This window comes from Pseudophryne corroboree, chromosome 1 (genome assembly GCF_028390025.1).
Source record: "Pseudophryne corroboree isolate aPseCor3 chromosome 1, aPseCor3.hap2, whole genome shotgun sequence".
In the NCBI taxonomy this organism is placed as follows: domain Eukaryota; kingdom Metazoa; phylum Chordata; class Amphibia; order Anura; family Myobatrachidae; genus Pseudophryne; species Pseudophryne corroboree.
The window spans coordinates 109,683,879-109,711,404 of NC_086444.1; the positions used below are offsets into that span (position 1 = coordinate 109,683,879).

General features: G+C 45.1%; 1 protein-coding gene across 1 annotated transcript in view; it reads left to right on the top strand.

Moving 5' to 3' along the window:
* The window catches only part of ITGA1 (integrin subunit alpha 1), a 334,632-nt gene that overhangs the window by 269,301 nt on the left and 37,805 nt on the right, over positions 1-27,526 (top strand). Inside the window, exons 14-21 of the mRNA XM_063964201.1 lie at positions 1,513-1,656; positions 5,049-5,279; positions 8,868-8,998; positions 13,803-13,969; positions 14,053-14,186; positions 20,379-20,489; positions 23,818-23,903; positions 24,743-24,878. Of these exons, the coding sequence (XP_063820271.1) occupies positions 1,513-1,656; positions 5,049-5,279; positions 8,868-8,998; positions 13,803-13,969; positions 14,053-14,186; positions 20,379-20,489; positions 23,818-23,903; positions 24,743-24,878 (1,140 nt within the window). The remainder of the gene's footprint in view (positions 1-1,512; positions 1,657-5,048; positions 5,280-8,867; positions 8,999-13,802; positions 13,970-14,052; positions 14,187-20,378; positions 20,490-23,817; positions 23,904-24,742; positions 24,879-27,526) is intronic.

Here is a 27,526-nt window from a genome sequence, read left to right on the forward strand (position 1 = left end):
ACTAAAAATAACTACACAGACACAGACTGCTTTGGTTCAAAAGTCATAACTTGTATTTATTAACGGTATGACCCTGAGCTTTTACATAATTTGGGGGGCACTACAAACACTCAGCTCAAGACATATGATTCTAAACTAAATTTGGAGGTGACTGATACGCCTCCTGTGACAAACGTGAACTGAGTTGCGAAGACTCTCAACCCCATACCAAAGTTGGATGTAGTTAAAATGCTGCCGGATGGGATCCCAGCGTCAAAATACCAACACTCGGAATCCCGATCGTTCTTACAACAGGACGCACTCTCGTCTCACCTTGGTGGGGAATTTAGGTTTAGGCATTAGAAGAGGGGTTAGTGTTATGGTGCATTGATGGGAAGGTTATGGTTAGGTACTGGGGAGGGTTGGTTAGGGTTAGGCACTTTCAAAGGGAAAGTTAGGGTTAGACACCACCTGGGATGGTTAGGCACCCACAAAGGGGGCAGGGGACGGTTAGGGTACTTTGCCTTCCCTCCCAACAGCACTTTTTGAAACGAAGAATAGGTAAAAGTTTAAAACAGAAAGGAAGAAGAGAAATTGGGGAGGAAGGGACAAACACCATCCAGCAAGATGGTTGCCAGGCTCACCACCACCCATATAAAGCACAAATATAGCTACTCCCTAAGGTTTCCTCATAGACCAATCCTAACCAATCACAAAAAATCCCTAACACTAATCTACCTACCGTAGCAACAGTTGACAAATTTGAAACCAATCACAGAAAACTAAGGACTCTTATATAGCCTTAAGATTATACAGCTCTCATCTCATGTTAAGGAATGCTGTTTAGCATGAAGACTAGTGTGCTATTTGTGGATTTTTGCAGCAGGGTACACAGGTTTCCACAGGGAAACATCGGGGTGTAGAGTGGATCTAGATCAAGAGGCACCAACAGGTAAAGCTTTAGCGGTCTCAGGATGCTTAGGAGCCTCCTCTATAACCCCGCCTCCAGGCACTGTGAGCTCAGTTTTGAACTTGGTGCCTGCAGAGAGGAGAGTGGGTGTCTTGGACAATTACTCAGTGACATTATCCACTCCAAATGATATGCATTATATTTACCTAATCCCATACCTCCCAACTGTCCCGATTTTCGCGGGATAGTCCTGTTTTTGGGGACTGTCCCGCTGTCCCACCCGGGGGGGGGGGCGGCAGTTGGGAGGCTCTGTCTCTTGCTGCCCTGCTTAGCAGAGCAGCGGTGAATAGACGCTGTGCGCATGCGCACTGTGTCTATTCACTGGAGTCAGAGGGAGAGGGGGCATGCCAGCAGCTCACAGAGCGCTGGGCATGCCCCCTCAGTAAGGAAAATGGGGCGTGGCTCACGATTGCGGGTCCTCCCGTGAAACCACGCCCCTTTCTTAGACCACACCCCTTTTCCGGGACCGCGCGCGGCGAAGCCTCTTCTTGGAGATACAAAGTTGGGAGGTATGCTAATCCCACTGTTTTCTTTACATAAATGTTTATTTATTTATTTTTCAGATTGGGTCTTATTTTGGCAGCGTGCTCACCACCCTGGATGTGGATGGTGATTCGATTAGTGACATACTTCTGGTTGGTGCACCAATGTTTATGGGAACAGAAAAACATGAACAAGGAAAAGTTTATGTCTATAGGATTTATGAGGTAAAAAATACTAGTGTTGCTGCATTTCCTTCTCAAGTCTAGTGAGGGTAGGGGTCAGGCACCAGCTTTTATGGAATGAGTGAGTTTTGTGCGAGCATTTCACCCACCGAAGGCTGCAGGAGAGTCTGAGAACGAGGTGAAGCGGGTAGGATCCACTCTAACGGATCAGCTGAATCTCCTCTCCGGCCTTCTCCTGGAGAGGAGAACTAAAAAGTAGGTAAGTACAGTATGGTGCACTAATTGGCAAAATGATAATTTGGTGCTATAAACAATTACAGATCTGTCATTATATTTCTAGCCTCCTAGCATGAGATATGAGCCGTCAGGTCCCATGCAACTATGCTAGCGTTTACCATCTACTTTTGCCAAAGATGCGTCTTAGTCACAGTGCGATGTGATTAGGGTGCACCAGGAGACTGTGCTGATTAATTTGATATATGACACTTGTATATTGTGTGTGACTGAGTCTGTATACGGAGCACAATGGAACTTGTATTGGAAAAATGCTGGGTCTGCTACCTTGTAGCACTTCGTATACAGACTCGGACTCAGTCGCACACAGATATACTGTACAAGTGTTGCATATCAAATTAGCACTGTCTCCTGGTGCATACTAACCACATAGCGTTGCAACTAAGATGAATTTTTGGCAAAAAAAAGTGAAGACAAAAAAGGTGCCAAATGCAAGCAAACTCTCGTGGGACCTGGCATGCCGAGAGGGGCTGTTTGGCATGACTGCAGCAAATATGGATGAAGACACATCTGTATATCTGGGCGATACTTTAATATTTTCCCACAACCTGAAGTCCCATCGTCTACATGTCAAGGAGGCTGTTTGGTGCGACTGCAGCAATGAGTATGAGGACACATCTGTAGTATAAAAGTTCATAATAAACGGCACGTTCTCAATTAAGTACTGGTTACTTGAGAATGGACTGGTTTGGTCCAAAAAAAAAGGTAATTTCAATATGCCAGTTAAGCAGTTGATCTGAGTTTGGAGTGCCATTTATTGTGGGGAAAAAAAAAATATATATATATATACAGTCAATGGTTGGACCCCGGCACTCCGGAATGACGCCAATACTGCTCCGTTGCCTTCCCTTCAGAGCATGTCAACGCTGTGTGCATATGGAACCTTGTTGAGAGCGGCACTCAGAGACTTGGACACAAATTTGAAGTGAAAAAACCCCGCAGGGCAATCTTTATGTGACGTTTCGGGGACTAGCCCCTTCCTCAGACAACAAGTGTGCAAAACAGCAGTGTTTAAATACATCAAACAATTATGACAAACTTACCCTCCTGTGTGCTCCCAGGCATGCCCGGCCGTCGATCAGTAGCGGCACTTCCGGTCGCGGGATCCCCGTCGCGCCGGAAGCCGCGTCACCCGTCCGGCCTGGTTGCCATGGTAACACAACTCCAGTGTGCTTCCTGGTGTCCCTGGCCCCCGTGCTGTAGCGGTGCCTTCGGCCGCGGGACCCGCGTCTCATCGGAAATGACGTCACCCGTCCGGCCTGGTTGCCTAGGCAACACCCTCTAATTACAAACGGGGCAAAGTGCAGCGTAATAAAACATTATATTGAAAAGTCATTTTGTTAAAACTCAACATTACACGATCCTGTGACAAAATGCATTATGTGACAATGCCAACAATTTTAAAAAAACGATGAACAATCCTGTGCAGTAAAACACTCAGTTGCCCAGAGTGTTAGAATCACCCAAATCAGCACAGGACACTTTCTGAGTGGAAATCTAGGGGGAGAAAATGTAAAGTGCAAGTGTTATCAGCCATTAGGAAGATTGTGAGATAAAATATCTTGTAATAAAAATACTTAACTAGCCTTAGGACAAAAAGACCACACAACAAAACACCTAAACTTCTAGACAATTTCGCCCTCTTATGGTTAAAAAATGGAGCCTGTTAGCTAGACTATACTTAAGTACCCTTGATAAAATAATTGAATATTTGCATGAAAAGGAAGATTCATTTTAAAGAAACTGTGACAGGCCCAATGATTCATTGAGACCCTTGGGGGATAAACAATCCAACCTGAAGATCCATCGGGATTCCAGTTGGAGTAGTTTTCTCCCTCGATCCCCTCCCCGGCGTGATGGAGGTATGTGATCGACAGCCTTGTATCGCAAGCTTGCCAGGTTGTGTTTATATTGAACAAAATGCCGGGCTACCGGTTGCTCACTGGTACCTGTCAGTAAGGCGTTTCTAATTGCTGACCGGTGTTGGGTCAGTCTCACTTTGAGCTGACACTCGGTCTTACCGACATAGTAAAGGCCGCAAGGACAAACCAGAATATAGACTACAAATCGGCTAGTACACGTTAACGGCCATTTTATTGTCAAACGTTGTCCTGTGTGTGGATGGGGTACGGTGTCACCCGTTAGCAGGTATATATATATATAGTATTATTTTTCTAGAAAAATAGGTTCAGGAACTACAGGTCTGGGGGTGGAGCTATTGAAAAAGTTATAAGTAAATAGATAGATAGATTGTTTTTAGAAAAGAAGGCACTCAAAATGATGGACTTTAAAATAAAACTTATCTTATAGAAAATACATTTTGGTCCAGGACAGATTCAGCAACCTAGTTCCTGATTATGTCATATTTAATGAGAGGTTCAGGAAATCGGACCACTGGAATAGTAAATCAACTTTTCAGTACAGCTCAGCAAATTTTTGACCTGATGAAAATTTGCTGAGCCGAATTGATATGTTGATTTGCTATTCCGGTGGTCCGGTGTCTTTTTTTGTTGAAATACCCGTGATTGCCGCAACCCTCTCTGCGATATCCAATGTTCATGGAGGGCACCTGGGATCAGTGGTGTCACATGCCGGGTGCGGGGGGTGCAGCTCACACCTGGGTGTCACCCTTGGAAGGGGTGACACCAAAGTGCCGACTGCCGGCTGTTCTGCAGTGACAGGAGCCAGGTGCTGCAGTGTGATATTCACCTGGAGCATTCGGATCCTGTCACATTAGAAGAGCCGGCACTGCACAGAGCCCAGTTTTAGGGGGCATCCAGCATCTCCGGCGATGCTAGACATGCCCCCGGAGTGAAGAAATGGAGAGCCCCCATTAGACCACGCCCCCTTCTGTCAGGTCACACCCCTTCCGGGCGGCAGCGCAATGCAGAGTGTGCACCGGGTGTCACCACACCTGGTGACGTCTCTTCCCGGGGTGCTGCATTGTTCTATTGGAGTGCCGAGTGACTATTTTTATCTATCTATCTATCTATCTATCTATCTATCTATCTATCATCTATCTATCTATCTATCTATCTATCTATCTATCTATCGGCAGTGAAGACATGCTTTCAGGTGAAGGGCAATGCATGCAGTTATTATGAAGACAATTAATAGCAACAGATGTTTTGTATTCACAGAATACATTTAAGTATGAAATGAGTTTGGAACCTCTGAACCAAACCTGTAAACAAGAGACTGAGAATGAGCCGTGTGGAGCTCGCTTCGGGACTGCCATAGCAGCAGTGAGGGATCTCAACCTGGATGGATACAATGATGTCGCTATTGGGGCCCCATTAGAAGGAGACCACCGTGGAGCTGTGTATATTTATCACGGGAGTGGAAAGTCAATAAAGAAAGAATATGCTCAGGTTTTGTATCAATTATACTTATCTAATTGTTACATTGTTATATTTTCTTATCAATTCTATATAACTCTCCAGTTTACCGCTGATCTTATATTGAGGCACGAGCTCCGGCAGTCATTGGTGGCTCTTGTTTATTTAGTAAACAAAAGAGAACAAAAAGAACAGAATGACCTGGCCTTTGTTAAACAAATGGGGGAATCTACTCAATCAATTATCAATTAATCAAGTAATATAATTGATTTCTAAATAACAATGCCCCTGTTAATTAGTTTACTAATAATACTGACCCCATAATATTTATATAATATTATATTGTTCATTATATAAAAATGTTATTCTTATGTTATTATTTAGCATCAAATTACCTCCAATAAAAATAATTAAATAAATATGCCCCACATATACACATTTATGAATTATTTTAGCCCCTTCATTAAGTACTGAATAAGGCTCCAGATCACGTTTTGGCCAGACGGATATCACTCACAGGCAGAGCCATTTTCTGGCATTTTTCCAGTGATTTCTGCCAAATGACTGAGAAATGTCACTAACAGTATAAAAGCCATGGCATTTCTGTACATTGGCCCTCATTCCGAGTTGTTCGCTCGCTAGCTGCTTTTAGCAGCATTGCACATGCTAGGCCTCCGCCCTCTGGGAGTGTATCTTAGTTTAGCAGAATAGCGAACGAAAGATTAGCAGAACTGCTACTAAATAATTCCCTGCAGTTTCTGCATAGCTCCAGACCTACTCCTAGACTGCGATCACCTCAGTCCGTTTAGTTCCTGGTTTGACGTCACAAACACGCCCTGCGTTCGGCCAGCCACTCCCCCGTTTCTCCAGCCAGCTCCTGCATTTTTACCTGGCACGCCTGCGTTTTTTAGCACACTCCCTGAAAACGGCCAGTTTCCCCCCAGAAACACCCACTTCCTGTCAATCACACTACGATCACTCGAGCGATGAATAAACGTCGCTCGAGCTTGTTTTGTGTGAAAGTACTTAGCGCATGCGCGCTGCGTACCATGCGCATTTTTGCAGTTTTTTTCACTTGATCGCTGCACTGCGAAAATCGGCAGCGAGCGAACAACTCGGAATGACCACCATTGCTATGTTTTCCATATTAAAGCGACCATTCATCAACGAGCTTTAGCTATTTAAAACTTGCTGCGCATGATAAATGGTGCTCCAGCCAATCAGCTCCTGTCTTTTCTCAAACAAATGACAGTTGGGAGCTGATTGGCCGGAGCAGCATTTATCATACGCAACAAGTTTTAAATAGCTAAAACTCATTGATACAGTAAATGAGCCCCAAAGCCTTCAAACTGCAGAGAGGGGCGGGGAAGGAGGGGAAGGGGGGCAGTGATAACCTGTAGGGGTCCGGGATTGCAGGGAGGCATAGCCCCCTCACAGCGGCCCTAACTGCTGGGTATTACATTTGGAGGATTGGATGCCAAAAATTCACCGTCCATTTGCAGCGAATTTGAACTTGTAGCTACAATTTCTATTCCCCCACAGTATTCATTTGGTATCTGGATGATAGATAGACAGTGTCTAGTAGTTAGACAGTCAATAGATAGACACCATACAGTATGTTAGACAGACATTAGGTCGACAGGGTCAAAAGTTCGACTGAGTCAAAAGGTCGACATGAAAAGGATAGACAGTACAAAACGTCGTAAGAGTCAAAAGGTAAACAGGGTCAAAATATTGACATGAAAATGGTCAACATAAAAAAGGTAGACAGGTTTTTTTAAAATTTTACATGTTTTTGGACTTTTTCATACCTTCTCTATCCATGTCGGCACAGAGTTGGTTACAAACTTTGTGCGAGTGTAGGGGGTGCCCCCGCGATGGGATGCCTTTCTACAATTGGGGGTCCCAGATGACAAAACTATCCACACAAACCCCAAAAATAAAAAAAGTGGTGTCTACCTTTTTTATGTCGAACATTTTCATATCAGCATTTTGACCCTGTCGACCTTTTGTATTGTCTATTTTTTTCATGTCTACCTTTAGTTCATGTCGACCTTTTGACTAACATGCGGTGTCTATCTATTGACTGTCTAACTACTCACTGTCTATCTGTTATACCTCACCCTCTTCATTTGTCCTCAACATCAAAAAACAAAACAAAAACTGCGGTGGAAAGCCAGGGTATAACCAGTGGTTAAAGTGGGCCGGAACGGGACGGAACTGCGTTCCGTCACCTCTAATTGCAGGCGGAACCAGTTCCGCCTCCGCCCGGCCACAGCATCATGTCCCTGTTCCATTGCAAAGGTGGCAGAGGCCGCCAGCCAATCACGGCTCGCGGACCGTCTGCAGCACCAATTAGAAGTAGATGAGGCTTTTTTAAAATCTGGCGTGAGCCAATCATGGCTCGCAGACCGCCAGCCAATGAGAAGCTGCCAAGTGGCAGCTTCTCATTAGCTGACGGTCCAGGAGCCGTGAATGGCGCACAGCCGGCGCCAGGTTCAAAGTGCCCCCTCTCCCCCCCTCTGCCGCTGCCACAGCCGCCGGAGTGTGACTGAGCCGTGGGCTGTAACGCCCGATCCCCCCCCCCGCAGCCGCCGGAGTTAACTGTTAACTGTTAACTGTGAGGCTGAGCAGCGGCCAGTAATGCCCGTGCCCACTCCCCATCTCCCTGCCAGCGCAGCAGCTTAAATTCTACCCCACCCCTAAGCTTAGTGACCCGCGGCCTGTAATGCCCTCCCCACCTCCACCGGAACGCTTTCTGCAAGTAAATGACGGTCCGAGGCCCTATCCTAACCATGGCACACCCCTGGGCGTCTGGTAGGAGAGTCAACTCGCCCTCCTCATGAAGACCTCCAGGTAACTGCTGCCACAATTCACAGCTCTGGGTGCCCAGTCTTTCTGCTGCTGATATTCTCTCTCTCTCTCTCTCTCTCTCTCTACATGTCTCTCTCTCTCTCCATGTCACTCTATTTTGCCATGTCTCCCCTTCATCTCTCTCTCATTTGCCATGTCTCTCTCTCTCTCTCTCTCTTGCAATGTCTCTATATCCATGTCTCTCTCACCCTCTCTTGCCAAGTCACTCTTTTTGTCTGTTTTTGCACTTTCAAGACTCTGAGTGTGTATGTATATATATATATATATATATATATATATATATATATAGAAAACCCCCTCATAAAATCCTGCGTTTGCCCCTGGAAGGGGCTCTACCTGTCGTACTGTGTAAAAGGGGACGCTGTCTGCCGTACTGTGTAAAAGGGGGCTCCGCCTCCCGTACTGTGTAAAAGGGGGGACTCTGCTATTGTGGGCATTGTGTGTGTAAAGGGCACTAGTATGTGGGGCGGGCAATGTGAATAAGATTGTGCTACTGTGAAGCATTATTTTGAATTTGTGGTACTTTGGTGTGGCCACGCCCCTTCCTTGTGAGGCCACACCCTTTCTGCGGCATTGTAGGTGAGTTCCCCCACCTCTCCAAGACCACTTTAAGCCCTGGGTATAACTGAGAATTGTTACCTTTTTATATTTATGCCATTTTATATTTTGAGGTGATGAGTAATTTGGGAATGTTTGCATGCAGCAATGTTTATTACAACTATAAAACCTCTTGTATTGCATGGGCAGCGCATTCCGTCAGGCGGCGATGGGAAAAAAGTCAAATTTTTTGGCCAATCTATACATGGACAAATGGACTTAAATGGAGATGGTCTGACGGACGTTACCATCGGAGGAGCTGGGGGTGCTGCTCTTTTTTGGTATGTACTGAGATCTTCTTGAGCAGGAAATTTGTTTATATTACACACAGTGTATCAAGACCTTGGAACCCATGTTAAAGGGTAACGCATGCACTCTGTGTAACGCACACACTCTGTAATGCATGCACTCTGTGTAACTTATACACTCTCTGTAACACACACACTCTGTGTAACGCATGCAGCGCTGTAACTAGGTGTGTGCAGAGGTGGCACCATACATAGCTCTGCAGGGTAGAGTGTGCTGTTGGCGGCACTTGTCAATTATCTGTTTTAATTACTTTCACTTGCAGCTTCCCCCCTTTTTGAAGCGCAGCATCTCCTGGCTGCCTGTCTCTTTTCCCCACCCCTTCCGTCGCTAATACCTTTCCAACATCCGCAAACTTAACTTGATAGCTCTTTGTTAAGGAGTCATACTGTCCTTTATTACATTTCAAGATTCTGACAGGATTCGAACCCATTGCCTGTGGCATTGCAGTCAGACACATTCACTGAGCTGTCGGCACTTGTATAGAAAGGTAGATACATCTAAGCTAGAGAATTCTAACTATTTGAAGCCTATCTTGTACTTTGTGAAAAAAATTGTCAGCATTGCAGCTGAGCAGATCTATGTAGTGTGTGGCTGTAAGGGATTGAATATGTGTCCATACACTACATAGATCTGCTCAATTGCAATGCTGGTTATTTTTTTTGCAAAGTACAAGTAGCTTCATATAGTTAGAAATCTCATAGTTTTTATGCATGATCAAATAGATCAATGAGTAGGGTGTTTTACTGAAATGCAAAAGGTTATAGGTTTGAATCCAGGGTATGACAATGTAATGAAATGTGTTATTTAATAAAGGTATTGTAACTGAATAACAACGAGCTCTCAAGTTAAGTGCATGAATGTGGTATAAAGAGGATTTGTGTCCATAACAATATGTAGGAAGGGGCATCACAGCATGGGCTTTCTCTGGGATACATTTTGTCATGCCTCTTCCCCAAGAGGCATGCGCCTCATGTCTCTATTGGAAAAAATGGGGGGGAAAGAGGGGCATGCCATTTCTTTTTCTGGCACAGGGCACCAAAAAGTCTAGTTATGGCTCTGAATGCATACACTCTGTGTAACTCATACACTCTGTGTAACTCATGCACTCTGTGTAACGCATGCACTCTGTGTAACGCATGCACTCTGTGTAACGCACACATTCTGTGTAATGCATACACTCTGTGTAACTCATACACTCTGTGTAACGCATGCACTCTGTGTAACGCACACATTCTGTGTAATGAAGGAACTCTGTGTAACTCATACACTGTGTAACTCATACACTCTGTGTAAAGCATGCACTGCACTCTGTGTAACACACACATTCTGTGTAATGAAGGAACTCTATGTAACTCATGCACTCTGTGTAACGTGCACATTCTGTGTAATGAAGGAACTCTGTGTAACGCATGCACTCTGTAACGCACACATTTTGTGTAATGTAGGAACTCTGTGTAACTCATACACTCTGTGTGACACACACACTCTGTAATGCACACACTCTGTGTATCTCATACACTCTGTGTAACACACACACTCTGTGTTACGCGCACACTCTGTGTAACTCATACACTCTGTGTAACGCATGTACTCTGTAACGCACCCTGTGTAAAGCACTCTGGGCCTAATTCAAGGTTGAATGCAAATGTATTAGCAAAAGCACAGTGCAAACTAACAAACAAAAAAATACACAAAATAGAAATCACCCTGAAAGCTATGCAAACTAACGTTTGAAGCAATTATACTGCCGTTTCTTTGCAGATTAGCGCTCAGGAATTACACAGGTTCTGTGGCTGTTTAAAACCAGCTGAAATGTCGGCTTGAAGTCAGCAGCCACAGAACCTGTGTAATCCATGAGCGTCCCAGGTAAAAGGGATAATATGGTCACTCTAAGAGAACCTCTGGCTTAGTGTTTCTAGTAAATTAAACTACAAACAAAGGGTAATGTGCATATGTTTCTAATGTCCTAAATTGTAATGCGTGAACAGTTTGAATGATGCACTCACCAACATAATCTAAACAAAGGAATAAACCTGCAGCTACAATGGTGAGGCAGCACACAAGCTGTGTGTGATTTTACTAAATAACATCAGCTGTGTGCAATTATTCACTGCAACTGCAGCAACCATCGATGTTACTGCTGCCATTATAGGGGGTCGTTTTTCACAGCGCAACGATCAGGTCACTAATGCGCATGCGTGTCGTACGGGTGCAAAGTGGATCGTTGCTGAGCAATTGATTTAATGTAGAATCCATTCGCACGTCCAATCGCAAGGAGATTAACAGGAAGAGGGCGTTTGTGGGTGTCAACTGACCGTTTTCTGGGAGTTTTTGGAAAATGCAGGCGTGTCCAAGCGTTTGCAGGCTGGGTGTCTGACATCAATTCCGGGACCAGACAGGCTCGCAAGGGTGAAGTGATTGCAAGGGCTGAGTAAGTTCTGAGCTACTCAGAAACTGCACAAAATGTTTTTGCAGAGCTCTGCTGCACAGGCGTTCGCACACTTGCAAAACGAAAATACACTACCCCATAGGCGGCGACTATCTCATGGCAGCGCTGCAAAAAGTAGTTAGCGATCGATCAACTCGGAATGACCCCCATAGTGACTTGAACAGTGGGGGTAATTCTGAGTTGATCGCAGCAGGAAATTTTTTAGCAGTTGGGCAAAACCATGTGCACTGCAGGGGAGGCAGATATAACATGTGCAGAGAGAGTTAGATTTGGGTGGGGTGAGTTCAATCTGCAATCTAAATTGCAGTTTATAAATAAAGCAGCCAGTATTTACCCTGCACAGAAACAAAATAACCTACCCACATCTAATTCTCTCTGCACATGTTATACCTGCCTCCCTGCAGTGCACATGGTTTTGCCCAACTGCTAAAAAATTTCCTGCTGCAATCAACTTGGAATTACCTCCAGTGTGCGTAGCTCTACACCTGCCTAGAATCTGCATTGACTTTTTCTGTACTTTAAGGTTGTCTATCTGCAGATATGTGTGTGCACCGCCCTGGACCCAGGTACATACTCCCACTACACGACTCTGTTACACGCCCAGATTTGTAACCTTGCGGAGACTGCCCTGACTCTCGTGGCGGAGACACTCCTCCGCCACGACTTTTTAACATTGTTTAGTTGAGCGGTTGTTTTTATGTGCAAGTCTGCTGAATAATTTAGCTGCAGTGATTTTTACTCTATTCCGTACGCAAATATAGCGGTGGACATGCGCTGTGTGAATTTTGCGCATGCACAGTGTATTGATTATCGGAAACTGCAAATGTGTTTGCATTTGTGTTCAACCTTGAATTAGGCCCTCTGTGTAATGCACTCTGTGTAGCACATGTACTCTGTGTAAGGTATGCACTCTGTGTAACACACACACACTCTGTACGCTAATGCATGCACTTATTGTAATGCACTCTGTGTAACGCATTCACTCTGTGTAAAGCATGCACTCTGTGTAACGCATGCACTTATTGTAATGCACTCTGTGTAACTCATGCATTCTGTGTAACGCATGCACTCTGTGTAATGCATGCACTCTGTGTAATGTACTCTGTGTAATGCATGCACCCTGTGTAACGCATGCACTCTGTGTAATGTACTCTGTGTAATGCATGCACCCTGTGTAACGCATGCACTCTGTGTAATGTACTCTGTGTAATGCATGCACCCTGTGTAACGCATGCACTCTGTGTAATGTACTCTGTGTAATGCATGCACCCTGTGTAACGCATGCACTCTGTGTAATGTACTCTGTGTAATGCATGCACCCTGTGTAACGCATGCACTCTGTGTAATGTACTCTGTGTAATGCATGCACCCTGTGTAACGCATGCACTCTGTGTAATGTACTCTGTGTAATGCATGCACCCTGTGTAACGCATGCACTCTGTGTAATGTACTCTGTGTAATGCATGCACCCTGTGTAACGCATGCACTCTGTGTAATGTACTCTGTGTAATGCATGCACCCTGTGTAACGCATGCATTCTGTGTAACGCATGCACTCTGTGTAATGCATGCATTCTGTGTAATGCACTCTGTGTAATGCATGCACCCTGTGTAACGCATGCACTCTGTGTAATGTACTCTGTGTAATGCATGCACCCTGTGTAACGCATGCACTCTGTGTAATGCATACAATCTGTGTTACGCATGGACTCTGCTGGGATTTTCAGACATTTTTGCACATGCACTGTTGCAAAGAATCGCTCATCTACATGATCTGCATATCATAATAATAATAATAATAATAATAATAATTTGCGTGCCTATTATGTATTAACAGTATTTATATAGCGCACACATATTCCGCAGCGCTTTATTGAAAATATTTAGTCGTTGACAACAGTAACTGCTCCAGTGGAGCCTCAGTATATAGTCCCTACCACATGCATACACACAAGGGTTTGTCAGGAGCTGATTAACCTACCAGTATATTTTGGCATGTGGGAGGAAACTGGAGTACCCAGAGGAAACCCACTCAAGCATAGGGAGAATATACAGACTCCACATGAGTAAAACGAACTCTATACGCCGTTGAGGGATTTCACGTTTGGACCAGGGAAATAGCCTGGATGTCATACAGTATACTCTGATAAGTTACATTAAGTATGTAATTGATACATTTATACAAAGGTACTGGTTGGAATGCTATTTAGTTAATACTACCCACTTTGGATGACTCTTGTACTTTTATACGTAGCTAGAAATACCTTGCATTAGTACCTGTGAGACGGCATGTGTTGACACAATAACTGAGCTTCGCACTTTCTCCAGGTCCCGCGATGTTGCAGAAGTAGAAGTAATCTTAAAGTTTAACCCAGACACCATTAATATTGAAAAGAAAAATTGTAAAGTCAACAACAAAGACACAGTGTGCATCGCGGCTACGTGTTGCTTTCTGATACATATCAAATCTGATGGAAATAAAGACCATACATTTGGTAAGTTAGACGGGCTGACACCACGCGGGATTTCTGCTGATATTGAGGAAACGTTACTTTCACTTTTATCTTTATTTCCGCAGATCTGGAGTTCAAAATGACACTTGATTCACATAGATTTATATCCCGAAGCCTTTTCAATGAAACCCATGGGCGGATTGCAAAAGGCCTTATTAATCGAAGTGGGGAATGTGTGAACTACATCTTTTATATGGTGGCAAGTAATAATTTAGCTTTATTTTCTACTTGAAAATAATACAATGATGGTAATACCCCCTACCTACCATAAGATATAGGTATATCAAAAATCACTGTGGATATGGACTGTAATATTGGGGTATATATAAGGGAAGAAGGTTTAAACTAAATAAGATGACTATGGACCTGATTCAGTATCACTTGCAGTTTTGCTAAATTATCAAAACTGCAACTGCTAATGATCGCAATCTAATGGCACCAGCAATGCAAGCATCGCTGTCCCCGCAAAATAAGTGAAGCCCCCTGTCTGCACTGCCTGGCCGTCCCGAAATTGGCCCGGACCCGCCTGCATTCCCATCACAGCAGCCGCCCCCAAAAATGGCCCAGACCCACCTGCATTCCCACCGCCACGCCCCTGCAATGCTGCATCACCGCTTGTCAATAAGGCAGAGGCATTCGCATTACTGAGATGCATCTCGCTGCCCACGCACGCCCAATGCTGGCCCTGCGCGTGAGCACTGGGCCGCTATTCAGGAGTATGCGATCGCATCACAGATGCGACTTATTGAATAAGGCCCAATGTCCCTTCCATCATATATGATCCAGTGGCGTGCGGTGAGTTCAGTGGCTGGTGAGGCACTACAGCCATAATGTCCGCCGAATCCTGCCGATGACCCCTGCTGCCACCGAGCCAATGCCCGCTACTGCCCCTGCGCCGATGCCTGCTGCCACCGCCAATGGCTTACAAACTCGCCCACCATCAACTGACCCAGTCCTCCGCCACTAATTTACATCTCAGTTCGATGCCGCCACTGCTGCCAATGCCCGCTGCCTGCCTGCTCATCATACTTGTGATATATTGTACATTTTTATAGAAAAAAAAATAGTGTTTGGGAAGGGAGTGGGAGGAAGACATGAATGCAATTTTGTTGTCCAGGGCTTCCATTAGTCAAATTACGCCGCTCAGTAGCACCACTTACACAAATTGCGCCAGGCAGAGCTCCCTTTTACACATTACGGCAGGTAGAGCCCCCTTTTACACATTACGGCAGGTAGAGCCCCCTTTTACACATTACAGCAGGTACAGCCTCCTATTACACATTACGACAGGTAGAGATCCCTTTTTTCACATTATGGCAGGTACAGCCCACTATTACACATTACAGCAGGTAGAGCCAGTGGCGGAACTAGCGAGCGGTGGGCCCAGGTGCGACAAAATGCTTTGCCCCCCCCCCATCCCATCCAAGTCCACCCCTGGAGAGGATCTGGTGAGGGTGACCTGCTCAGGGCCATGGAAATGGATACCTAGCACTAGTGCCTTAACCAGACATTTTAGTGCTGTGTGCAAGAAACACATCCGAGCCCCCCCCCCTTATATAAAACCGGGGCAGTGCGCGCCTTAGGCGAGTGCAAAAAATATAGGGGCGTGGCTTCGTGGGGAAGGGGTGTGGCCACAAAATAATGCCAATTCATATAACGGTGCACAGTAGTCTCCATTATTCAAATTACGCTGCACAGTAGCACCACTGCACCAGGTAGAGCCCCTTTTACACATTACGGCAGACAGCGTCCTCTTTTTACACATTACGGCGGACAGAGTCCCCTTATTAAACATTACGGCAGGCAGCATTCCCCTTTTTACACATTACGGCAGACAGCATCCCCTTTTTACACATTACGGCAGACAGCGTCCCCTTTTTACACATTACGGCAGACAGCGTACCCTTATTACACATTATGGCAGACAGTGTTCCCTTTTTTACACATTACGGCAGACAGCGTCCCCTTTTTACACATTAGGGCAGACAGCGTCCCCTTTTATACATTACAGCAGACAGGGTCCCCTTTTTACACATAACGGCAGGTAGAGCACATTACAGCAGACAGCGTCCCTTTTTTGCACATTACGGCAGACAGTGTCCCTCTTTTTTACACATAACGGCAGACAGAGTCCCTTTTTTACACATTACGGCAGAAAGCGTCCCCCTTTTTACCCATTACGGCAGACAGCGACCCTTTTTACACATTACGGGAGACAGCTGCCCTTTTTTGCACATTATGGCAGACAGCGTCCCCCTTTTTTACACATAACGGCAGACAGCGTCCCCTTTTTACACATTACGGCAGACAGATTCCCCTTTTTAAACATTACGGCAGACAGAGTCCCTTTTTTACACATTACGGCAGACAGCGTCCTCTTTTTACACATTACGGCAGACAGCGTCCACTTTTTACACATTACGGCAGACAGCGTCCCTTTATTGCACATTACGGCAGACAGCGTCCCCCTTTTTTACATATGGCAGACAGAGTCCCTTTTTAACACATTACGGCAGAAAGCATCCCCCTTTTTACACATTACGGCAGACAGCGTCCCCTTTTTACACATTATGGCATACAGCAGCCCTTTTTGCACATTACGGCAGACAGTGTCCCCCTTTTTTACACATAACGGCAGACAGCGTCCCCTTTTTACACATTATGGCAGACAGATTCCCCTTTTTAAACATTACAGCAGACAGAGTCCCTTTTTAACACATTACGGCAGAAAGCGTTCCCCTTTTTACACATTACGGCAGACAGCGTCCCCTTTTTACACATTACTGCAGACAGCGTCCCCTTTTTACACATTATGGCAGACAGCGTCCCTTTATTGCACATTACTGCAGACAGCGTCCCCCTTTTTTACATATAATGGCAGACAGAGTCCCTTTTTAACACATTACGGCAGAAAGCGTCCCCTTTTTACACATTACGGCAGACAGCGTCCCCTTTTTACACATTACGGCATACAGCAGCCCTTTTTTGCACATTACGGCAGACAGTGTCCCCGTTTTTTACACATAACGGCAGGTAGAGCACTTTACATCACACCCTCTACCCTTAGGGTGTAATGTAGTGTAGTATAATGTACTGTAGTGTAATGTAGTATAGTGTACTGTAGTATAATGTAGTGTAGTGTGTAGTGCAGCTACTTACATGATTTCTTCTTCCGGCGCTGCTACAGGCTCCTGACCCGGCGCTCCCTCAATCTGTACACTGTGACTGCACTGCAGGCCAAGAGGAGGGGGGGGCCTCGGGAGCTCAGCTCAGCAGTCAGAATGGGGAGACAGGCCGTTGACCACAGGGGGGACCAAGAGAGCGGGGGCCGAGGCTGAGAACACGGGAGCTAAGGGAGGGAAGGGGGGCGCGCGGGAGCGCAGCTGAGTATGCGGGCGGGCGGAGGCGACCGAGACAGCGCAGCACACAGAGAATCTTGCTCCTGCAAGAGAGCGGATGGGGAACGCGAGGAGCGGCTGCGAGCAGCGGGGATATGCGGCCAATCAAAATAGGGGCATCTGACTCTCTGCCCATCCGTCCCATCCCACCCCCTGCCGCTGTCCAATGATTGACAGGGGTGTGCCTTGATGTGAGCTGAAGGCACAGCCCCCTGTCAATGAGGCAATTCTGCTGGTGCGCTTTCCATTCATTTTTCAATGGGCTTTTCCAGCCCGTGACTTGGCTCCGCCCCTTGCCCGCCCCCCTCTTCAGACACTGGGAGGCAGCGCTCTCACTGCCTCCCATACAGATTTAGCTGCATTGTCAGGTAAAAATGATTAAAATAATACAAAGTAGAATTTTTTTATTAGTATCTTCTTTATATTATTTTAATCATTATGACAGGGGAGGCACTGCACGTCCCGGATATGATCACAGCTTGGGAATTGCATATACATACTTTAGAGATTCTAATTAACCTCACTTTGTAAATTAAAAGTGCTGTTTCAGTGCGGCACTCGATAAAAAAACCTCAGAGTTAGATATTTGATGATATAATAAAACCTAAAATATTAACGCAACAGTGAAATGTAAAAGATCAACTTGAAATGTTGAAATACATACATAAATCATTATCTACATACAGTATGAAACAGGTTCTTCCACTTTTCATTTCAGTGGAGATACTTTCTTAAAGCGTCCAACCATAAACCATCTGATGTATTCTGTAATAAGTTTGAAAAAGTCCTGTAACTGGTACCAAAATGTTTCCTTTTATAGCTGCAATCATCAACAGCCTACATCTGATCAGATACGGTATGAGCTAATCTGATGTGCCATGCTGATAGGGCACTTACTGTATTGGATCTGAATGTCCAATCAGACGAAACGTGTGCTTGATGATCATGACTCTAAAAGGAAACATTTTAGTACCCGTTATGCGACTGTCTGCAACTTTCTTATAAAACTTATTATAGAATATATCAGATGTTTTTCACTAGTACACTGGGACTATGGGGCCCATTTATTAACATTATTTTTACTAAAATAATGTGAAAAAGGGTGTTTTCACACCCATTTCACATTATTTTAGTATCACTCCTATGTATTAAAGGACATTTGGAGCAGTTTTCATGAAAAACTGCTCTGAACCCTTTAATTCACTTTTTTTTAGTAACCCACATCGCATTTCCCATACTTAGAATGGGAAATGCGATGTGGCCAAATTTACTAAAAAAAATAAATGTGAAAAAACACCGCAGTGTGCCCTGTGATAATCTCGCCAGCTCAGGCGGGCGAGATCACAGGGCAGCACCCGATAGGCAGGCATTTGCCCAGCGTTCTCTTTCCCTGGCAGAGAAAGTTGTGCGGGACCAGGCTCCAGTGATCAGCTCTGTGTACCCGATGGACACACAAGCTGATCACAGTGTAAAATGAAAAAAAAAAAAGTACAAAAACAACAACAAAACTTACCAGTGCAGGGAGCTGGTGTCCGCTGCTCCTGTGAGCGCTGCCGGGCGCCGGGTCCCCCATATGCTGCGCTGTGACCCCAGTGTAGTAAAGTGACACTGCAAAGTGGCAGTGCACTTTACCGGGGGTTACTGCAGCGCACAGGATCCGGCGCCCGGCAGCCCAGCAGCAGGAGCATCTTGGACCTCTCCCTGGACTGGCAAGTATAATTATCCTGCGGGAGAGGGGGAGTCCGCGGCGCGGGGGGTAGTCGCAACAGTAGGGGTTGACTGGGCGGCAGCAGTAGCAGCGATGTCGGTGGGGACGGCACATGCGCAGCAGGACATCGGGGTATTTTTTAAGAAAAATACCCCAATGATGCTGTGGAGTGTCATTGCAGGGATGTAATCCCTGCAATGTAATCAATTATCGCAGTGCTAGTTTGGGGCGATTTTACCACATGCCATCCGAATACAAGGATGCAGATGGTGATAATAGGCCCCTTAATCCTGTAAAATAAAGTGTGTATGACATGTGTACCTATGAATCAGTTTCCTATATACCAGGGGTAATCAACTCCAGTCCTCAAGTACCACCAACAGGTCATGTTTTCTGAGGGTTCAGTATGACTGACTGGTGAACGGGATGCCATCAGTCTGCAATGCCAGCATCCCGCTAGTTGAAATCCCAACAGGGTAGAGGACAGTATGTTATCCCCTCTCCCCTACCCCCTAACCCTCCCTTCCCTCAGCCTAACCCTAACCTCCACCCCTTACTGCCTAACCCTAACCTCCACCCCTTACTGCCTAACCCTAACCTCCACCCCTTACTGCCTAACCCTGACCTCCACCCCTTACTGCCTAACCCTAACCTCCACCCCTTACTGCCTAACCCTGACCTCCACCCCTTACTGCCTAACCCTAACCTCCACCCCTTACTGCCTAACCCTGACCTCCACCCCTTACTGCCTAACCCTAACCTCCACCCCTAACCCCAACCTCCACCCCTTACTGCCTAACTCTAACCTCCACCCCTTACTGCCTAACCCTAACCTCCACCCCTAACCCAAACATCCACCCCTTACTGCCTAACCCTAACCTCCACCCCTAACCCCAACCTCCACCCCTTACTGCCTAACCCTAACCTCCACCCCTTACTGCCTAACCCTGACCTCCACCCCTTACTGCCTAACCCTAACCTCCACCCCTTACTGCCTAACCCTAACCTCCACCCCTTACTGCCTAACCATAACCTCCCCTAACTTAGTAGCACTTCCCTCTTTCCTGTTTTCTATTTAAGACCACTATTTATCTTACCCACCATCATTTATATGACGTGCTATTAGTGTAACATTTTGATATAGAATTATAATTTTTTTATTATTATCTCTTACACCATACAGCCTGGTGCAGTGAGAAAAAGCTCTCCTTCTCATTGTTATTCTGTCAGCTCATTTAACCAGTGAATTACTCCTTCAGTTTTATCTGCGTGTTTCTTATTACAGGAAAAGCCAGATTTTTTGAACGCTGTGAACGTCTCAGTGGATTTTAAATTTAAAGACCCAGAAGAAGGTCCCGTTCTCAGCCGTGAGCACCCAGACTTCATCAATGCGTTTGTGAGTACACAACTAACAGTGATAATGAATAATACATATGAGTAGGCAGATATTATGTATGCTGGTGTGAGCTCACAGATATCATTAGTAGATATGCAGGTACGCAGACATGCCTGGAACAAATGCATGGAAATGGGAGTACAGAGGTTTTGGGCATCCAAAGCATTTAATAGCAAATTGTGTTCAGCATTGTGTAATATACGTCATGAATGATTTATAAATCATAGTATTGCTCTATGGCAGTGGTTCCCAAACCTTTTTGAATCACGGCACCCTAGAGTATAAGAATTGTTTTCACAGCACCCCTAGCCTTAAATTACTTATTGAGAAATGTAGAAAAATACATTTTAAATTAAGAAAATTGTGTTCATATGTTATCCTTAGGTTCAATTATGTGGTGAGGGACAGGATTCACTTCTGTTTGTCCACATATTTGTATGATTGACAGCCACCAGCACTGGTTTTGCCTATTACACTGACCAGAAATATTTTGAATTAGTCCTAGACCACCAATCCACGGCACCCCTGCAAGTGTCCCAAGGCACCCGAGGGTGCCTAGGCACACAGTTTGAGAACAGCTGCTTTATGGAAATGATCCATTTGATATACTCTAGGATTGCACTATGGGATTGATACAATGTGCAACTAATTCATTCTGAAACTGCTAAATTGCATTAGGCAGCAGAATGAGAGCAGCCAGACCAGTTTGTGGCGGTTTGTGTATTTACTTACGTCAAAGCATAATTTTAAATAAATATCCAAACACATTAAGAAAGTATATATTGAAGCATCTGTCTTATTTTTATTGTTACTTATTTGTTCTACAACAGTTAAAGCAGCACTTAAATCATTGTCATTTATTTATAATGCACTGACATGGGCCCTCATTCCGAGTTGTTCGCTCGTTAGCTGCTTTTAGCAGCAGTGCAAACGCTAAGCCGCCGCCCTCTGGGAGTGTATCTTAGCTTAGCAGAAGTGCGACCGAAAGGTTAGCAGAACTGCTCGTAATAATTTTCATGCAGTTTCAGAGTGGCTCCAAACCTACTCCTACCTTGCAATCAGCTCAGTCCGTTTAGTTCCTGCTTTGACGTCACAAACACGCCCTGCGTTCGGCCAGCCACTCCCCCGTTTCCCCAGCCACTCCTGCGTTTTAGCCTGACACGCCTGCGTTTTTTTAGCACACTCCCGGAAAATGGTCAGTTACCACCCAGAAACGCCCCTTTCCTGTCAATCACTCACCGATCAGGAGTGCGACTGAAAAGAGTCGCTCGGCCTTGTGTAAAACTGCATAGTTTTGTGTGAAAGTACTTCGCGCATGCGCACTGCGGCCCGTACGCATGCACAGAAGTGCCAATTTTTAGCCTGATCGCTGTGCTGCGAACAACGGAAGCTAGCGATGAACTCGGAATGAGGGCCATTATGCAGCAATATACAATGGTATTGGGATCCCGACACTTGGGATGCAGGCGTCTCGATGGTCAGGATCCCAATACTATCTACCTCAATGTACCTGACACCTTTTAATTACGTATGGTAGCTCTCCCCCTCTACCCCCTAAACCTATCCATCCCTATCTGCAGCAGAACCCTAACCCCCCCACACCCCCCACAGCCTAACCCAACCCTGCCCCTTAGTACCTAACCTTCCCCGGCATACTTACAATTGGGATGCCGACAGTCGGGATTCCGGCGCCGGCATTATGAGTGATGTCGGGATTCCGGCGACGGTATTCTGACTGGGATCCGGTCTGAAGATCGACAGTGTCTAGGTCGACAATGTTTAGGTCGACCAATATAGGTCGACAGTCACTAGGTCGACATGGATGGAAGGTCGACAGGGTTTCTATGTCGACATGTGTTAGGTCGACAGGTCTAAAGGTCGACATGAGTTTTTAACTTTTTTTTTTTCATACGATCCACGTGGACTACTATTGGAACGGTAAAGTGTGCCGAGCGAAGCGGTAGCGGAGCGAAGGCACCATGCCCGAAGCATGGCGAGCGAAGCGGTACACTAATTTTGGGATCCCGGTCACTTTACGAAGAAAACGACACAAAAACAAAAATCCTCATGTCGACCTTTAGACCTGTCGACCTAGCACATGTCGACATAGAAACCCTGTCGACATCCCATCCGTGTTGACCTAGTGACTGTCGACCTATAGTGGTCGACCTAAACATTGTCGACCTAGATACTGTCGATAAAACGAACCACACCCATTCTGACTGCCGGCATGCCGACTGCCTGTTTGCTAACGAGATCCCCATTGAGAGCTCATGATATAAATATATTACAATGACAAGATGGCTCTGTCCATATGAGCTGACACTCTGGTAGGTGAACACCTGCTGTTACATAAGGTTGTAGCTGCTGGTGGGTAATGTGCGTGCAGCTGTTGTAAAGCAGAAACAATATCAGCCTCCAACAATAATGCAGACATTGGGCCATTTCTGTGCAGCTACTAGCAGTAAAACGTATCACCGCTTTCACTTCTCAGCCTTCATTCATTCATGTGTTACATATTCCATACTTGTTACCCAAACAGAGATATTAGAGACTTTCTAGCTCTCATTCTTATGGGAACACAAGTGACTGTGTGCTCAATAGCTGCACAGTGCTTCTAATTTAGAAAACTCATAACAGACAGGAGTGTATACTTATCATGGGCCCAGGATTGTTAGAAGCCCCTCCCTGCAGCGCAGTGGAACATTAGGCAGGGAGAGAGAGGAGACTGCTGCTGCTCAGTGGCCGCAGCCTCTCCCCCCAGCCCAGCCCGTGCTGCTATGCAGGAGTGCTGACAGGGGCCCCAGTACAGGGAGGGGGCGTGGCCAATGTGAGGGAGGTGTGGCCAAACCCCTCCTTAAAGAATATGAAAACTGATGTATAAAGTGCTGCTATGCACACCACACGGGGGGTGTAGCCGGTGTCCAATCTGGCAGGCGGGATTGTTCCACAACTGACTACTGCTACAGCTGCCTGTCTCTCCAGCCAGGCACACAGCGGCATGTGTAGCAGCAGTCTTCTCTCTCTCCCTTCCCAAAGTACGGCTCTCTGCAACAGCAGAGGGGGGCAGCGGGACCCCACCGGGCCCCTTCAATAGGCTAGGGTAAAGAGTACCCAACTCCCCCCCCCCTTGGCACCACTGCTGCTGTGTGCTGGGCTGCACACAGCTGAGGGGCCCTTACAATTTCAACCCACGGCAGTCACAGTTGTCACCTGGACTTTTTTTGTATTATTATTATTTTGTTAAGATAAAGCTTTGTTTTTTGTTTGTTATTGCTGAAATGTTTTACACCGCTGTCTTTTTACCGTGCAATTTCTTATTTTATAGATTCCTTTCACTATGGATTGTGGCGGTCATAAAAAATGTATAACTGACCTTATTCTGGATGCTCAATTAAGTATGGGTGAGAAGAGGTACAGTAACTCATTCTTTAGGTGATTCACTTGTTCTTAAAGGGGCCTTTCACACAAACCAGTGGGGTTCCAATGTTTACTTTAGACAATGTCTAGGTCGACAAGCTTTTTCATACTTTACCATCCATGTGGACTGCAATAGGGAATAGTAACCTGTCCGCAGCTTGCAAGGGGACGCGGTACACTAATTAGGGTTCTCTGTGCTCTGACAGTGAAAACGACACAATTTAAAAAAAAATTAAAAAAATGTGTCAACCTTTTTTTGTGTCGACCATTTTCTACCCGTCGACCTTTTTATGTGTCAGTGTCGACCTAATGCATGTCAACCTAGACATAGTAGATCATCTATACAGTGCTGCCCCTGCTCACTTGTCACCCTAGGCGTTAGAAACAAAATGCTTATGCGATTGGTTCCATTCTATATGTATTCCAAAATTATACTTAGATCATAGGGAAATGATTATACCTACGCACACTAGATAACCTGTCAGCAAGCTTACCGAAGCTTGTGCATGGAAGACTAGACAGGCACCCGAAGCATAATCCACGATAAGTGGGCTGCCGAAGCCTCGATAACATATGGGATCGGGCACTTATCCCCGATGTGTTTTCGCACTGTCACAGGTCGGTTTTCGACCTATGAAATCGGCCTGTAATAGGATACCGCAATAATGACCATCGGGTTTTATTGCTAATGACCATCGGGTTTTTATTGATTGGAAATGGATCGGGGCTAACTGGATACCCCCCTTATGAGGACTTTTTTGTTTGACTCATTATATCAACAAAACAATGTAACTAAATATTTTGCCTGTTTATTTTCTGTACATGTTTTCCAGCTTTAACCAGGCCATTGTGAAATACAGCAAAGACAAGTTCAGCGTTATGGTGAGCCTAAAGAACAGTCAGGACAGCGCATATAACGCCAGAGTGATAATGAAGTATTCTCCAAACATTATACTGGCTGGAAGAGAGGTAAGTGATGTGCACTGTGCTTTCTCACATAGAATACGTGTCATTTGTACAGCGTAATAAAACTATATTGAATAAAAATTACTAAAAGATTAATTAACAGTGTTCTTTTTTACTGCGATCTTAGAATACTCGTAAAAAAATGTCTATTATAATGAGGGTGGAATTTTAAAAAGCGTTACACTATAAAACATCCACAGTAGTAGTGTTTATCTTGCAGGCAGACTTGGGGCCTATGGGGGTCATTACGAGTTGATCGCTCGCTAGCAACTTTTTGCAGCGCTGCGATCAGGTTAAAACTCGGAAAAACTGCGCATGCGTATGCACCGCAATGCACAGGCGCGTCGTACGGGTACAAAGAGGATCGGTGCTGGGCGATGGATTTAACGAAGAATCCATTCTCACAGTCGATCGCAAGGTGATTGACAGAAAACGGTTGGTTGACACCAATAAACGCCCTGTTTATGGGTGTCAACCAACCGTTTTCTGGGAGTGTTTGGGAAAACGCAGGCATGTCCAAGCGTTTGCAGGGCGGGTGTCTGACGTCAATTCCGGGGCCAAAAAGACTGGAGTGATCGCAGCGGCTGAGTAAGTCCAGAGCTGCTCAGAAACTACACAAACTGTTTTTGTACCGCTCAGCTGCAAAGGTGTTCGCACACTTGCAAAGCAAAAATACACTCCCCCATAGGCGGCGACTATCTGATTACAGTGCTGCAAACAGTTGCTAGCGAGCGATCAACTCGGAATGACCCCCTAAGTCAGACCTGATCGTAGCAGCAGATTTGTTAGCAGATGGGCAAAACCATGTGGCACTGCAGGTGGGGCAGATATAACATGTGCAGAGAGAGTTAGATCTGGGTGGGTAATATTGTTTCTGTGCAAGGTAAATAATACTGGCTGCTTTATTTTTACACTGCAATTTAGATTTCAGTTTGAACACACCCCACCCAAATCTAACTCTCTCTGCACATGTTACATCTGCCCCACCTGCAGTGCACATGGTTTTGCCCAACTGCTAACAAAATTGCTGCTGCGATCAACTCTGAATTACCCCCTAGTTCCTTGGTTATTTCTGTTGCCCTCCCATACGTTCTGTGCAATGTTCACAATGGTAAGGTTCAGCCTGGAAGGCACTGTTTTTTCTAAAGTAGACTCCACCTTAAATAAATACTTGACCCAATTACCCACCACCACCACCCCCACCCCCAGGAAAGCCATATTTGAATGGCCGTCCGGGGAGGTTGGGGGAGTTTGGTGGACGTTAGAGATGAGCGGATTCGGTTTTACTCGGTTTTACTCGGTTCTCGGCTCACGGGTGTCACGTGTTTTGGATAGCCAATAAGATTCGGTTTTGAGAACCGAGTAAAACCGAGTAAAACAGAATCCCCTCATCTCTAGGGACGTGGTACTGTGGCCCTCTTTTCAAAGACAGGATTGATGCAATTTAATGCAAATCACGTCATCGCACCCCCAGCTTGTTCACTTTAGATGAAATTGGCCAACTCTGAAATTTGCGATTGTCCAACTTTGCAGGGAGGGAGAAACCCCCTAAATTTGGGTCTCTCTTGGGCGTTCCAGGAGAGTTTCCAGATATGCTTTAATACACAAGAAAGCACAAGAAGTATTCCAGCTGGAGCTATGTTGGAGAGATGTTTCTTAAAAGAGTTTAGCGGCACATTTAGCATTATTTATTTATTAATAGTTATTTATATAGAGCACACATACTCCAAAGCACTATATAGAAATTATTTAGTCATTTTTATTTCCTAGCAAATGTGGACACACGTATATGCTAGGTTTATTTATTTATTTATTTATTTTTATGTTTTTTTCAGAATCCAGTTAACCTACTAGTATGTTTGTGGTAGGTTAATTGGATTCCATTTTATTCTAGCACACTGTTTTGCATGCTAACAGCACCCCCTGCTGTTCCAATTTATGCAATGCAACCCACCACACTTCTAGACTTTCCTTTTTTTAATTATTATTATTATTATTATTATTACTACTACGACTACTACTACTATAATTATTATTATCTTATTTATCAGCCTCATTTACTACCTGCAAACCATGCAATCACGTATCACATTTGTGAAAATTCATCTACTTTTCCCACATAACAAGGTACACACTTCTAGCACTTATCCGTTATGTACAATCCTCTTAATTAATTTGAACTTTCTCTAAACTATATCCAGTCCCAGCCCTGTTGATGTCTTAGATCAGTCGGGACTGTTGTTATTTCATGAGTCACACTCGCACATTTTAATGTTTAATTTACATTATTTGTGCACATACTAGGAACTAGAGATGAGCGCCGGAAATTTTTCGGGTTTTGTGTTTTGGTTTTGGGTTCGGTTCCGCGGCCGTGTTTTGGGTTCGACCGCGTTTTGGCAAAACCTCACCGAATTTTTTTTGTCGGATTCGGGTGTGTTTTGGATTCGGGTGTTTTTTTCAAAAAACCCTAAAAAACAGCTTAAATCATAGAATTTGGGGGTCATTTTGATCCCAAAGTATTATTAACCTCAAAAACCATAATTTCCACTCATTTTCAGTCTATTCTGAATACCTCACACCTCACAATATTATTTTTAGTCCTAAAATTTGCACCGAGGTCGCTGTGTGAGTAAGATAAGCGACCCTAGTGG